Raw genomic sequence first — 15,341 nt, 5'->3', positions numbered from 1 at the left:
CTCATGTGCGCGCACACACACACACACACACACAGAGCCAAGAGCTGTGAAGCCCCTTGTCCTACTCATCTCTGTGTGGAGAGCCAAGGACAGGTGCTTAATAAATGCTCCATCATTTATTCACTCATCCCACACACATTTACTGAGCACCACTCCGTGTCCGGTCTCTGGGAACACAGGGGTGAACCCTGCCTTTGGGTGAAACTCCTGTCTCTTGGGTGCTCACATTCTGCGACTGGAAGCTGGGCCCCTGTGCTGCGTGGCTTGGCTGACATCTCCCGTGGATTCCAGGTTCTCCTCCACAAAACGCCAGTGTGGGGCCAGATCAGAGCCTGGGCTGGGGGTGGGGGCCGCCGGGGTTTGCGGCCTCGCGTCTTACCTGCGAGCCTGGCTCAGGGACGGGGCCTTCTCCCCTGCTGGTGGCTTCGGGGTCCCCTGCTGCATCCCAAGCCCCACCCCCCACACCCGCCCCGGGACTCGGCTTCCCCAGTCCTCAGCCCTGGACGGGGGAGAGGGAGGGAGGCCGGGAGCTGGGCTTGGGGAGGGGTGGGCAGGAGACCACCAGAGCGGCCCTGCCCCGGGTCCTGCCCCGGCCGCCCCCTCCCCCATTCACGCCGGCGACACCGCCCTGGCCGGGCATTCCCGGGGGCCCCGCTGCCCTCGGGTGAAGCTTGGGGTCGATTCGGACCGCGCTGGCCATTGGGAGCCGCGGGCGTCTGGCGGGTCCTGGGGAGGGAGGGTCCGCGCCTGCCCCGCCCCCAGCGCCCGTGCCCTTGGCCCAGGCTCTGCGCGCTGCCCCCGGACCTGCTGTGCTGGGGTCCCCGGGGGGCGCGGTGGGGGGCGGGGCGGGCGCGCGGGGCGGTCCCGGGGGGCGGCCTTGCGGGGCGGGGGAGGCGGGGCGGGGCGGTCCCGGGGCCGCGGATGCAGATGAGCTGAGCTGAGGCCGCGTCACTCTGCACCGGCGCGGTGGCTGCGGGGCGGGCAGGACAGGAGCCGGCACCGACACCGAGCGCCGCCCGCCCGCACCTCCCCCGCCGCCCCCGGCGCCCCCGGCCCCCCTCGCCGCTCCCCGGGGCGGGGCCGCGCCCTCTGAGTGGGGGATGCCGGCCGCGCCCCGCGACCCCAGCCCCGGGCAGCCCCCTGCGCTCTGGGGGACCCCGGGCGGCAGTGGCCGGGCGCGCTGAGCTGGTGCTGAAGGGACAGCTCCCGGCCGAGCCCTGCAGCCCCGGGCGGCTCATGGTCCCCGAAGCCGAAGCCGAAGCCCAGGCCCGGGCGGGGATGCTGGGGATGCCCCGCGAGTGAGGCCCCCGCTGCAGCCGCGTTCATGGCGGTGGCCAGGAAGATCCGAACTTTGCTGACGGTGAACATCCTGGTGTTCGTGGGCATCGTCCTGTTCTCCGTGTACTGCCGCCTGCAGGGCCGCTCCCAGGAGCTCGTGCGCATCGTGAGCGGCGACCGCCGGGTGCGCAGCCGACACGCCAAGGTGGGCGCGCTGGGGGACCGCGAGGCCATCCTGCAGCGCCTGGACCACCTGGAGGAGGTGGTCTACAACCAGCTCAACGGTGAGCAGGGGCGCCAGGGGGCAGGGGAAGCCCTGCTGGGTACAGCGGCCACCCCGGGCGCGATGGGTCAGGCCGGACTCGGGTGGGCGTCCCTCTGCGCCCCTGTGGGAGGGAATATGCAGGAGAGAGGAAAGGGAAGGGCCGCGGAGGCCCCTCTAGCAGCAGGCAGCAACCTGGGTCCCCCCCCCCCCCGCCCCACGGCACCCACCCCTCCAGGGGAGACTTGAGGAGTCCCCCTGCCCTCACAATGACTCCAAACTTACTCCCCAGGGGAACTTCTGCAGGGGTCTAGGAGCAGGCAGTGCCCCAGGTCCAGGAGTGTGGGGCGGGGGCTGGCTTGGAGCTCCAGGAGTGGGGGGCATCAGGTTTAGGCCGGGTGGTCAGGTTTAGGCTGCGGCGGATCCCTCCACTCTTGAAGGTGGGGCAAGAGGAGGGTGGGGACGCCACCCCTGGGAGGCTGCTGGTGCCGTATCCTTTGCCCCTGAGGTTCGAAGGCACCAAATGCTTCAACCACTGTGCTGGGCAGCCCCTGTCCTGGGGGTGCCCAAGGCCTCGTTAGAAAGTTGTTATGGGAGAAGCATGAGGCTGAGACCTGAGACTCGTGGGAGGATGGAGTTGAGGATCAAGCAGGGCTTGGCAGGACTCATTACCCGGGGAGACGCAGGTTGTGGCACCTGGGAGCCCCAGAGTCTATGAAAGCATCCAGCTCCTGGTGGGTCTATTTCATCACGAGTGGACGTAGGTCAGCCCGAGTGGCAGCACCGGTGTCACCACAGGTCAGGGCCAGCGGCCACAGCTGCTGAGAGCAAGCACTTTTCCACTCGCTCTACCCTCCTGGAGCAGGACCGGAGGAGCAGCTGCCCCCAAGGCCGCGCTGCATCGGGGCGCCAGGCAGGAGGAGAAAGTTTGCATGTGCCCACATCACTACCCGACGTGGCTTTCCGTTCCCTGTCGATGATTCAGGTTTCTGCATTGGCAGCCCCAGCAAACCTCCTCCAGAAAGCATCCGGAACAGGCTGGAGTGGGAGGTGACGGGAGCTGGGGTTACGCGGGCAGCGCGGGCTCCGGATGTGCCTGCTGTGTGGGGTTACGCGGGCAAGCACGGGCTCCGGATGTGCCTGCTGTGTGTGGGGGCGAAGACACGGGGGTGGTCTTTTGTTTCCTTCAGGAGCCGCACCCTCTCTTGAGGGCAAGCTGCAGACAGGCCGTGGGGTGGGAGGGAAAGTGAGTCCCCATGACGAGGGGTCGTCCCAGCTTTGTCTGGCTCAGAGCAGCCCGACTTCCCGAGCACCATCACCCACAGAATCCCTGAGTTTCCACAGAGCTGTGCTTGGTGAGCTCTGTGGCTTCTCTGATCTTTCTGACTCAGCTGGAGCCACGAGGGGAGAAAAGTAGTTCAAGCAGCCGCCTGGCCGCCCGGCAGTGCAATTCGTCTCCCGGAAGGCGGCGTGCCTGGCAATAGCACATGGCTCTATTGAAGTGTGCTTGCCACGGTGTTATGGTCTGTTTTATGGGGAGAGTCGGAGGATTACATAAAAACATTGGCAGCACGCTGAGGTTGTGTAACACCACGAGGGCAGCTCGGCCCTGTGAGTCGTTTTCCCTGCCTCACCCTTCAAGGTGAGAATCGGCCGGGATTCTTGGTGGTGGAAAAAGCCAGGACCCATGATCTGCTTTGCTGACATTAGCGGGAGATCAGGAAGCATTCCAGGAAAGTGTGTCTCCCCCTGCCCCAGCCCGCCGCCCCCAGTACCTTCTCCCGTCCCCCCTCCTCTGGTCCTCTTTCCCCTCCCTTCTTCCTCTTCGCTTCCCTCCCCCTTCCTCCTTTCTTGCTTTTAAAATAGTTTCTCCTTCTTTTCCTTCATCCCAGCTTCCTCCCTTGTCAGCCTGCCTCTGAACTGCCCCCACCATCTGTCTGCTCTGTCTGCCGTCCACCTTTTGATGAGGCCGAGTTCCATCCCCCTCTATGATGAGGCTGTGCCGCGTTCCTCTCTGTGACCAGTGGGCCTGGCACAGTGTCTAACCCAAGAGTCAGTCAATCTTGGCCCCAGGAAATGGTGGGAGACACCAAATTACTCTCACCCCTGGTGGGGCCCTAAGGGGAGGGCAGTGCAGTAGAGGCTTGACGTTTGTCCCCACGAGGCCGTTCGAAACAGCATTACCCGCTCCGATGCTGGCACAGGCCGTCGGTGTTCAGGGTGTGGAAGGAGGCTCCCTGGAGGAGGCAGCCTGCTTCCATCACAGCCTGTTCCAGAATGTGACATCCCAGGATGCAAGACTGATTCCTGGGAGCTCCCACTCGATACTAATCCGTCTGAGTTTAGAAAGGAGAGGGGGAAATCCAAAACAAGATGGATTGATCACTTTTCCCTGCCTTGATTGCTTCCTGGAATTCCTCCGCTGGCTGGGAGGGGCCTGGTGGAAGGAAGTCCACGTCTTCCTCGGAGTGGAGGAGCAGGAGGGCCGTCGGGCTGGGGAGGGGCCTGGAATCTGAAGTTCTCCCCGCACCCCGCCTCCGCTGGTCCAGTGGCCTTTCTTTGGGATGTCCATTGACCTTGGCAAAGAAGTCCTAAGAAATGTGTGCAGTTTCAAATTCATGAGGCCCCGGAGGGATGCTGGTTAAGGAAGCTCTGTGTGGTCACTCCTCTGTGTACATCAGGGTTTGCTTCTAAATTCAGCGCTCAAGGCAAGGAAAAAATGTTTATACACAAAAACCGTCCTTCTGAATATTTTCAATTGCACATAAATGACAGCATCCATGGTTTTGTGCACGCAGCAGACACAGGAAGTCTCATAAACACTAAATTTCAGAGCCTCTAAACTCAAGGAAAAGAACGGGAGGAACGGTCCCTGTTCAGTTGTCTGGGTATTCAAACCCATCTGCCTTTAAGAAAATTTTCAGGCCGGGCGCGGTGGCTCAAGCCTGTAATCCCAGCACTTTGGGAGGCCGAGGCGGGTGGATCACAAGGTCAGGAGATCGAGACTATCCTGGCTAACATGGTGAAACCCCGTCTCTACTAAAAATACAAAAAACTAGCCGGGCGTGGTGGCGGGCGCCTGTAGTCTCAGCTACTTGGGAGGCTGAGGCGGGAGAATGGCGTGAACCCGAGAGGCGGAGCTTGCAGTGAGCCGAGATCACGCCACTGCACTCCAGCCTGGGAGACACAGCGAGACTCCGTCTCAAAAAAAAAAAAAAAAAAAAAAAGAAAATTTTCAAGCGCCTTGGGTTGGGAAGGGGAGAGGGAGACAAAGAGCCCCCACTTTCTCTAGGCGTTTGCAGGGCCCACCCTGTGTCCATGCGAGGCCTGGGCAGCGCTAAGTCACGCTGGGCTGTTTGTTGCTGTGGGCGTGGAGGGGGTGAAGGTCACCACCAGGGAGCAGGGCTGCCCACGTCGCAGCGGCTAGACTCACTCTGCTGGGAGAGGAGAATTGCCCCCGCCTGGCGCGGTTCCGGCCCTCCTGCCCCTCAGGAAGAAAGGCTCTGAACGGAGGATGGAGCCGGGGATGGCGATGGGAAGTTTTCCTTTTGTCGGTTGGTGGTGAGGGAGGTCGTTTCTAAAATTCAGAGCACACACGTGTGAATTCCGTCTAACTGACCTGCCCCAGCCCAGGTCACAGGGCAGGCTCAGGTCTGAGAGGTCTGGGCCTGAGCAGCAGGAAAGCTGGGAGACTGGGACAGGGTGGACCACAGGGCCCAGAGAGGTCCGGCGAGGTGGCACTGGCTTCAGAGGGACCTAGGCTTCTGTAGTTACTAAAAGTTTAAACTGAAAAAACAGAAGGCCCCACTGTGGCCAGGTGGTTGCTGGCCAGAGAAGGTTGGGGTGTGGCCCGCGCTCATTGCACACTTGTCCTGCCCACGCCCCCCTCTCCAGAAACACGGACTCAGGCTCCCTCCAGTCTCAGGAATTCCCACGTGCCTCACGCATCCCCCCATGACTGTGTGACACCTCGCTCGTGTCCACTGAGGGCGAGGCCGTGTCTGTCTGGCCCCGGCTCTGACGCCCAAGGCCTCTGGCGGTACCACAAACACGGCGCTCCATGTATATCTGTCCAGTGAGCAAGCGAGGGGGTTTTTCTCCAAGCAATTCATTGTTTTGTTTAAATGAACTTAAGAGACACTTGTGTGTCTCCAGTGCACCGGTGAGTAGAAGGTGATTGAGTGTCATGGGAACAGCCTGGAGACTCCAGCAGGTGCCGCCCCACCGAGGCCTGCCCTGTGCCCGAGGGAAGACACCACCCCACCGAGGCCCGCCCTGTCCTCAAGGGAAGAAGCTGCCCCACCAAGGCCTGCCCTGTGCCCAAGGGAGGCCTGAGCCAGGGCCACATGAGTACGATGCCAGAAGAACTCGGGAGAGCAAGGCCTGAAGAGGGGTGGCGTCTCATGGAGCTGTGCCCGTGCATGGCCCACAGCCATGTCTGCAAGCTGGGCCCACTGGGACGCAGCCCCTGCTTTGGGAAGCCCCAGAGTGTGTGCAGAGCAGCAGCCGAGGGGATGTTCCTGTGGGGCTGGTGGACTTGGGGAAGGGGTGGTCAGGTTGCCAAGGGGCGTATCTCCCCAGGCTGCCTTCACCACAGTGGGGGCCCAGAACTCTAATTCAGACGCAAAACACTGCCAGGAGTCCCAGCACCATGAGTGACTACCAGTGAAGACCTGGCTGAACCAGAGTGTAGAGGCCGGGGAGGTGAGAAAGGGGAGGTGGGGGGAGAATGCCAGGCCACCCAACGCTTGCCTTGCACCCGGCTGCAGAGGGGCGGCAGGCTAGACGGGAGGGTGTCTCCCCGACAAGAGCAGGGGCTATGGCGTCTGCTTCAGCGGCAGGCAGACCGCACGGCGGAGCGTGAACTTGGGGAGCCAGTCCAAAGACGCCGTGCTGTCCAAGTGACAGGCGGTCGGCCCACACTGCCCTTGTCCCGTCCACAGCCGCTGGTCCGGGGTCTCGGACGCGGCACGGGCACATCAGCTGCACGAGGACAGCGTCTCTGGCGTGCCCGGCACAAAGCACGTGCCCGTCAGTCCTGTGTGATGAGTGAAGGCCAGGCGGGAGCTCGCAGACAGTGCCATCGGAGCTGCGTGGGGTGGTGCAGAAGGCGCGGTCGGAGGCACACAGGGTCGGGTCCCAGCAGTGCCTGGCTGCCGCCCGGCGTGCATCTCAGCGTGTCCTGCGGCCCCCGCTCTGCCGGCTCCGGCACACCCTCCCTCGAGAGCTCTGGAGGGTGTCAGGTGTGGGTTTCTAAAAAGGGCTTTCCAAGCGTCTGCTCTGCGTAAGCATTTCCATTTTGGAAATGCTTTGAGAAATTCTCCTTGCGAGGAAATGCGGTTTCCAGCAGAAAGCTTTTCCTATTCACTCGTGAGTTTTATTTCCCAAATGACTCCTGCTGGTTCCAGGCGGCCTTTCCAGCTTGAGTTCATCGTCTCTACCCTCCCCTGAATTCCCTCCGTGTGTCCCAACACCCCACGTTGCTGATCCAAACGGCCGGAGTGGCCGTGGCCGGGAAGACAGTTGCAGTGCCCTGGAGGCTTCAGGCGCGGCCCCAGCAGGTCTCGCTTCAAAATGGCAGCAGCATTGACGTGGTGACCGTTTTTCCGCCTGGATCATTAACCTCCAGGCCCCGGCGGAGTTTCACAGCTTCCCCATGATTGCGGATTTACTACAAAAAGTGAAAAAGTAGTTACTAGGCACGGCCAGAGCCCCCGCTCTGACTCCGATGACGAGGCTGGATCGTGGCTACAGGATGGGAATTGCCTCTCCTGTTTCCCGACGTCCGCTGGGCCTCCTGACACTCGGAGGAGTCTGGCATTTCCCGGCTGAGGAGATGAACACATTTTGGTTGTGCGTTCTCTTCCTCGCGTGCGTTCGCACACAGCCGTCCTCCCCACAGCTGCCCCCCGGATTTGTTGGGGATTTTGACCCCCTGTGACCATAGACGGGTCAGAGCCACTCAGCCTGCTCCCTTGACCCGGAGGCTGGGCTCTCTGCAGACCTGCACCTTTGAGTCCTGGGGGAGATGAGTTCCTAAACACTTGTCAGCCACTTCCCTTGGGGCGGAGCAGACCTGCGTGGGGCCTCTGTCTGCAAACGCAGCAGCCCAAGCTTCTAGGAACGACCCAGGCAGGTGGTGATCCCCGCGTCGGCGTGTGCTGGGCTGAGTGTTTGCATTTACAATTCAGCTCAGCAACCTGCGTATTTCAGAGTCTTGGAACTATTTTCTGAAAGGACAGTTTATCCTTCATTGGCTGGAAACTTGACAAAAATAAGTCTGTAAATTTCCATGTCAGATATCCCATTGAGGACAAGCGGGCAGGACGGGATCCGTGTCTTCAGACCTGTGTGGTCAGTGGCCCGTTCTCTCTTGAACAAGCACAGATGCCTGTGAAGGGACAAGGAGGTGGAGAAGCCGGGAGGTGCTGGAGGAGGGGGCAAGGCTGACGCACGGCTCTCATGCCCTAGGAGATGCCCTGTGGCCTGGGCTTCCCTTACGGGATGGTGAGGAGAATGATGGCCGTCCCGCCACTCAGCGAGGGGACTGGTGTCAGCCTAAGTCTCACAGTCCGCCCTCTGGTTGCCAGTCACAGAAAGGAGAAACTCATATTCCAGTCATTGAAAAGGTGCCAAGGGTTGCATCATCTTGTAGCATGGAAGCGGCTCGGCCCTGGGCTCTGCACCCCGTCTCCTGGGCTCATGATGCCCTCCCAGAAGGCCGCCCAGGACTGCTCCCGCCTCCATCCTCGCAGAGCCTACAAACCCCGCTCCCATGCCTAGGGACGCCCATGGTGCTGCCTGAGTTCCGGAAGTAGGAGGGGGCAAACTGTGAAGGGGTGACAGGAGCTGGGGTCGGGGAGACACCCCCATTTCCTGTGCAGACACTCACCCCTCCCGGAGCCTTCCGTGGGACGACTGAGCCACGGATGGGGGTCCCGGGTCTTTGCTGTGCTCGAACTGGCATTTGTGGGCCCGGCCCCTTCAACCCGAAGGCCTGTGTCTGTGGGCAGCGGCACCACCTCGTGTGCCGCACGTCTGTTCCTTCCCGGCAAAGCCGTGAACACCTGCTGCGTTCGCGCACTGCGCTGAGGACCTGGGCCTGAGCAGAGACGTCCCCACCTCAGGGGCTGACATCCTAGGGAGGAAGACAGGGAGTGAGCGCGCTGCATCGTCCAGATGGTCTCAGACAGAGCCAAACCTATGAGGAGGCCCGAGTGATGTGGATGAATGGGTACCTGGGTGGGGGGGGATGGTTAAATGGGGCCCGCCCGGAAGCTCACGTCCACCTGGAACCTCGGAAAGTGGCTTATTTAGAAACAGGGTCTTTGCAGAGGTGATTAGTTAAGATGCCCTCAGCCAGGACTGGGGATTCGGTGGGCCCCAAATCCAATGACTGTGGTCCTTATAAGACGAGGAGAGACCGTGGGGGGTTGGAGGGGAGGAGGCCCCGTGGGGGCAGAGGCGGGGACTGGAGTGGTGTGGCCACAGCCGGGGGCCCTGGCAGAGGCAGGATGTGTCTTACCCACGGCCTTCAGAGGGAGTGTGGCCCTGCGCGCCTGACATCCGACTCCCGGCCTCCTGTGTGAGGAGACAGGTCTGTGAGGGGACAGCTGTGTGGGGTCCCGTGTGAGGGGACAGGTGTGTGGGGTGGAGCCTCCCTGTTTGGTGCCACTGCAGTGACCTGGAACACACACAGCTGGGTGGGGAGGGAGCCACTCTCCGAATTGTGAATGAGGAGAAGGAGCTGCCAGGAGAGAATCGGGGGGAAGTGCCGGGTGTCAGTGGCAGGTGCAGAGGCCCCAGTGGGCCCTGGGGTCAGGGTGGTCAGGGCGAAGTGAGTGAGGGAGATAATGAGGTACCAGGGCAGGCCTCGGTCTCCTGGACAGCCCATAGGCCTCGGAAGGAGGCTGGCTGCACTCCTAGGCTCCGGGCCATGCCAGAAGGTTCTTGACGAGGGATGTGACGCTGTCGGTGCCCGTTTCCCGGGGGCACTGAGGTCCCATCTCTGGTGATGCCTGTCTCCCGGCTGCTTGAAGCACATTTTCAGTTTCACTTGAATCTGCCAGGACCCAGATGAGACGGGCGACTCATCAGCAGACGGGAAACCAAGGTCTCCAGAGTGGCTGGTGTACCATGGCCTTGATTCCGGACCGACGGGGGCCTCAATTCCGGACCGACGGGGGCCTCGATCCCGCACTGATGGGGGACTCGATCCTGCACCGACAGGGCCTCGATCCCACACCAACAGGGGCCTTGACAGGGGCCTCGATTCTGGACCGACGGGGGCCTCGATCCCGCACCGACAGGGCCTCGATCCCGCACTGACAGGGCCTCGATCCCGCACCGATGGGGGCCTCAGTCAGGGCTGACACAGGCCGGGCAGTTCTTCCTGGTGGGGCTGCCCCATGGTCGGTCATGGACGTTGAGCAGCATTTGGCTCCACCCACTGCCAGGCACCCTCCTCCCCACTGGGACGCCAGGAGGCCCCTGGAGCAAGAGCCCACCCTGGGCACCTGCCTCGCTGACTATGGTGTCGACTGCCTGGGTTCAAACCCAGCTCTTCCCTCCTCAGCTGCACGACTGTGGGCCGGTCACACGCCCCCTGCACCTCAGTTTCCCTGTCTGTCAAAGGGGGGTGCCCAGAGTAACAGCCTTGGGGGGCCCTGTGGGCACTGAAGGAGGCACCCAGCACAGCAGAAGGACCGCCCGCTGGCACCGCCCACCTCCCCTCTGCCTCTGAAATGAGCTGGGCTGCTGCTTCTCCACCCTGAGCGTGCCTGGTGGGGGCGGAGGCCTTGAGCTGGCCCAGGGACATGGAGTTGGAGAGAATCAGATCACGCTGCGGGAGCTTCCCTCCACCCTCCTCCACCCTTTCCCACGGCACCAGGACCTGCCTCTTGGCCTCTGACCTGGACAACCTCTCTCTTCGTAGGAGAGGGGCCTTTCCCGGGCACACGGGCTTTCTAACAGGCACGCCTGGCCAGACTCTCAATGCAACATCCTGTTTCCATTCTGTTTACTGATATTTACTAGTAAAACGATACATGTTTTCTATTTTTGGTGCCAACCCATCACTTATTTAAGAAACGAATTAATTGAACTTAAAAGATGGGTCGATTTAAAAGAAACTGTTAAGTAATATGAACTCAAGCTTCTGCAGAGACGACAGATTCCCCAGGAATCCGGAAAGATCTGAGGTGGGGGCGTCTGCGCCGCGTGGCCCTCGAGGGCTCTGGGCCGTGTCTGCTGCACCCGTGTGCTCGAGGTTGAATCGGAACCCAGGAAACGAGCTCCCAGCTCTGCGGGCTGCACTCTCCCCGGGGCGTTCTGTGCCTCTCAGCCTGAGTTTAAACAACAGCAACAAATAAAAACAAAACAAGCGCGTGTGGATGTGCTGCGGGGAGGCTCCTGGGCTTGGCGGCCGGCCCTGGCACGTTGTACCCACGCGGACTTGGGGACGTCGCTGCAGGAGCTGTTTCTGCGGGAGCAGCTTGAGGCTCGCCAGCTCTGTTAGCAGCTGAGATCTTTGATTTTCAGCTATAGAAAACTCAAGTCTAACAGAGTGAACGCTAACGGGACCCAGCGGCCCAGTGGTTCTGGTGGAGGGTGAGGCATGACCCAGTGGCGGGGGCTGCTTGCTGCCCCTTTTCCTTAGGAGCGCCTGCCTCGTATCCCTGCCTGCATGGTGGGGTCCCTGCCCTCCGGACCTCAGGACGCTGAGAGTGGAGAAGACACGGGCTCCACAGGAAATCCGGCTGCCCTTAGAAGGACGCGGGAGGCTGGGCTCCCAGGCCTGAGGAATGCCTTCTGTCTACGTGGGGCTGCGGGAGGAGCACCTGAGGGACCCGAGGTGACCTGTGGACGTGTGTGGTGCCGGGCACAGCTGTGTGCGTGGCGGAGTGGGGTGTTGACCTGCACCAGACGGAAAGGCTTGATGAAAAGCAAACTCGGCTGGTGTGTGGGTCAGGGCTCTCCCGAGGAACCGAGCCAGTGGAGAGAGAGAGACCTGAGAGGAGATGCAGAGTGAGGACTGGCCCCGCGACTCTGCAGGCCAAGAGGCCCCACCATCTGCCGTCTGCACGCTGCAGGCCAGGGAAGCCGGGTGGGGTCCTTTGGCCTGAGTGCAGAGACCTGAGAGCCGGGGTCACGCCGGGGAGAATGGCACAACTTCTACCCCAAAGGCCCGAGACCCGGCAGCTCCGTCCGACGTCCACAGGCAGGAGCAGAGGGAGGTCTCAGCTCACACAGGACGTGAAGCTGCCGTCCTCTGCCTTTCTGTTCCAGCCGGGCCTCCGAGGAGGGGCTGCTCCCTGTCCGCACCGGGGAGGGCAGACCTTTCTTCCTCAGCCCGATTCAGACTCGACTCTCGCACAGACGCCCCTGGAAGCAACACTTCCAGCCACCTGGGCATCCAAGGCCCTCTCGGCGGACGCAGAATTCGCCATCACAGCACTTCAACCACGGGGAGTGTCCCTCCCGTGCAGGCACGCACGCACGCTGCAGGCTTGGTGGCTCGGTGGCGGCCACGGACACCCAGGTCTGTCTCTGCTCCTCCCTCCCAGAGAGCCGCCGCCGGCGTCCAAAGGACCTGTGCAGCCACCAGGTGTGCATGAGCAGGGCCCTGAGAGGCGGGGGGACACGCAAGCTTCCTGCCTCTCTGTTAGGACTGTGTCGTCTCTGAGCACCTAGCCAGCCACTGGCAGAGGGCGGGAGGAGTGCCCTGTGGGACTGGCCTGGTCATAACTGGCCCCAGGCGTCGGCGCCGCCCACATGCCAGGATGCAGGCCCAGCTGGGAGGTCAGTCAGGGTGCACATCCCAGAATCCACCAGGAGGTTTAGGGCGGCCCCGAACCTGCAAGTCACCAGCTCTGCATGATCCTACAGCTGCAGCTGCGACACTGTGCCGGGATTCAAGCGTGGATGCCACCTGTGAGGCCCTGAGGCCCTGTGCTGATGGGATGGCAGATTCGTGTCCCTGGTGGCCTGAGGCCCCTGCATTGGAGGCTGGACTGAAAGCTGGGGCACGAAGGGCAGGTGCTCTTCGAGCCCCACCTCTGGCCCTGAGGAGAGGCGGCCATGTGGGTTCCCCAAGCACCCACCTTGTCTCTTGTTCTGGGTCAGGCCTGCCCAGAACCCGCCCAGCCCCATGAGCCATCCAGCACTCTTGGTCAGCATCCTGCCACCCACGCTTGCCTGGCCAGAGGGGCTGTGCTCAGGCCCTTGGCTGTCCGCATTTTATTTTTATTTTTTAAACTTTTTTGAGGCAGGGTTTCACCCCCACCACCTAGGGTCAAGCAATTCTCCTGCCTCAGCATCCCAAGTAGCTGGGATTACAGGCACACACCACCACACCCAGCTAATTTTTTATTTTTTGATAGAGACGGGGTTTCACCATGTTGCCCAGGCTGGTCTTGAACTCCTGAACTCAAGTGATCCACCCGCCTCAGCCTCCCAAAGTGCAGGGATTACAGGCGTGAGCCAACGTGCCCATCGGTGTTTTATTTTAAGTAAATAAGCCAAGTGCAATTGCTCTTTGAAACACCATCCTGGACCCTGGTGGAACGCCAGAGAAATAGTGAGATCTAGAGGTGCCAGGTCGACCATGGATCTTCCCGTGGCTCCCAGCAGCCCCCGTGCAGCCCCACCGACACCCCTCCTGCTTCTTTCCCTGCCCTGGTTGGGAGGGACAAGTCTGGGCCCCGGGGCTGGAGGGGCCCGAAGGTGGGGCCAGCTGGGGAGGGCTGAGCGCAGCTTCTACTGGGCGAGGGGGAGCTGGCCACTGCGTTTTTGAGCTTTTAGGAAGATTTTTAAAAACAAAATCTCAACACAGGCTTACCAAAATTATGATGTATTTACATGTTCATGGATAACAAATTAATGCTTTTAACAGGCTCACTGGAGTGTGATCCAATTGTGCTGTTCACAGATGATGCTGGAATTCATAAAACCCGCAGGTCTCCGCAGTGAGGTGGCCCACGATGATCCTGGAATTAATAAAAACCACAGGTGGCTGGGCTCAGTGGTTCAAGCCTGTAATCCCAGCACTTTGGGAGGCTGAGATGGGTGGATCACGAGGTCAGGAGATGGAGACCATTCTGGCTAACCTGGTGAAACTCCGTCTCTACTAAAAAATACAAAAAAAAAAAAAACCCAAAAAAAACTAGCCAGGTGAGGTGGCGGTGCCTGTAGTCCCAGCTACTCGGGAAGCTGAGGCAGGGGAATGGCGTGAACCCGGGAGGCGGAGCTTGCAGTGAGCTGAGATCCAGCCACTGCACTCCAACCTGGGCGACATAGCGAGACTCCGTCTCAAAAAAAATAAAAACCACAGGTCTCCACGGTGAGGTGGTGGCCCTGGAGAGGAGCTGACCCCACGCTAGGGAGCCAATGTGGACGGAAGAGTGGCAAGTCCAAGTCCTGGGTCTGGGCACCCACTGTGAGGACATGAGTGGAAGGAGCAGGAGAGAGAGTATGGCCTGGGGGTGGTGGGAGCGGCACAAGGGTCCTGTCTCCCAAGTTGGGTAAGCTGACCCTGCCAGCTGCTTCTGTGGGGTGTGGGATGGGGGCTGTGCTCCACGGGGTGTGGGATTCAGGCTGTGCTCCGTGGGGTGTGGGATGAGACGGTGCTCTGTGGGGTGTAGGATGTGGCCATGCTCTGTGGGGTATAGGATGAGGCTGTGCTCTGTGGGGTGTGGGATGAGGCCGTGCTCTGTGGGGTGTAGGATGAGGCCGTGCTCTGTGGGGTGTAGGATGTGGCCGTGCTCTGTGGGGTGTAGGATGTGGCCGTGCTCTGTGGGGTGTAGGATGAGGCTGTGCTCTGTGGGATGTAGGATGAGGCTGTGCTCTGTGGGGTGTGGGATGGGGGCTGTGTTCTGTGGGGTGTGGGATGGGTGCTGTGTTGTGTGGGGTGTGGGATGGGGGCTGTGTTGTGTGGGGTGTGGGATGGGGGCTGTGTTCTGTGGGGTGTGGGATGGGGGCTGTGTTCTGTGGGGTGTGGGATGGGGGCTGTGTTCTGTGGGTGTAGGATGAGGCTTTGCTCTGTGGGGTGTAGGATGTGGCTGTGCTCTGTGGGGTGTAGGATGAGGCCGTGCTCCGTGGGGTGTGGGATGAGGCTGTGCTCTGTGGGGTGTAGGATGTGGCCATGCTCTGTGGGGTGTAGGAAGTGGCCGTGCTCTGTGGGGTGTGGGATGGGGGCTGTGTTCTGTGGGGTGTGGGATGTGGCCGTGCTCTGTGGGGTGTAGGATGTGGCTGTGCTCTGTGGGGTGTGGGATGAGGCCGTGCTCTGTGGGGTGTAGGATGAGGCTGTGCTCTGTGGGGTATAGGATGAGGCCGTGCTCTGTGGGGTGTAGGGTGCAGGCTGTGCTCTGTGGGGTATAGGATGAGGACGTGCTCTGTGGGGTGTAGGATGTGGCCGTGCTCTGTGGGGTGTAGGGTGCAGGCTGTGCTCTGTGGGGTATAGGATGAGGACGTGCTCTGTGGGGTGTGGGATGAGGCCGTGCTCTGTGGGGTGTGGGATGAGGCCGTGCTCTGTGGGGTGTGGGATGGGGGCTGTGTTCTGTGGGGTGTGGGATATGGCGGTGCTCTGTGGGGTGTGGGATGTGGCCGTGCTCTGTGGGGTGTGGGATGAGGCCGTGTTCTGTGGGATGTGGGATGTGGCCGTGCTCTGTGGGGTGTAGGATGTGGCCGTGCTCTGTGGGGTGTGGGATGAGGCCGTGCTCTGTGGGGTGTGGGATGAGGCCGTGCTCTGTGGGGTGTGGGATGAGGCCGTGCTCTGTGGGGTGTAGGGTGCAGGCTGTGCTCT

General features: G+C 61.4%; 1 protein-coding gene across 3 annotated transcripts in view; it reads left to right on the top strand.

Annotated features, from left to right (window-relative positions):
- Positions 1-947: 947 nt before the first annotated feature.
- Positions 948-15,341, top strand: part of GALNT9 (polypeptide N-acetylgalactosaminyltransferase 9) — a 122,613-nt gene continuing 108,219 nt past the window's right edge. For all 3 annotated transcript variants that reach the window (XM_028830209.2, XM_028830210.2, XM_077955879.1), the window contains exon 1: positions 948-1,562. In XM_028830209.2, the coding sequence (XP_028686042.1) occupies positions 1,325-1,562 (238 nt within the window). In that variant the 5' untranslated portion in view covers positions 948-1,324. The remainder of the gene's footprint in view (positions 1,563-15,341) is intronic.

Source organism: Macaca mulatta, chromosome 11 (assembly GCF_049350105.2).
Source record: "Macaca mulatta isolate MMU2019108-1 chromosome 11, T2T-MMU8v2.0, whole genome shotgun sequence".
Lineage (NCBI taxonomy): Eukaryota > Metazoa > Chordata > Mammalia > Primates > Cercopithecidae > Macaca > Macaca mulatta.
Note: the sequence above shows the minus strand (reverse complement) of the source record. Positions and strands in the feature narration are given on the sequence as shown.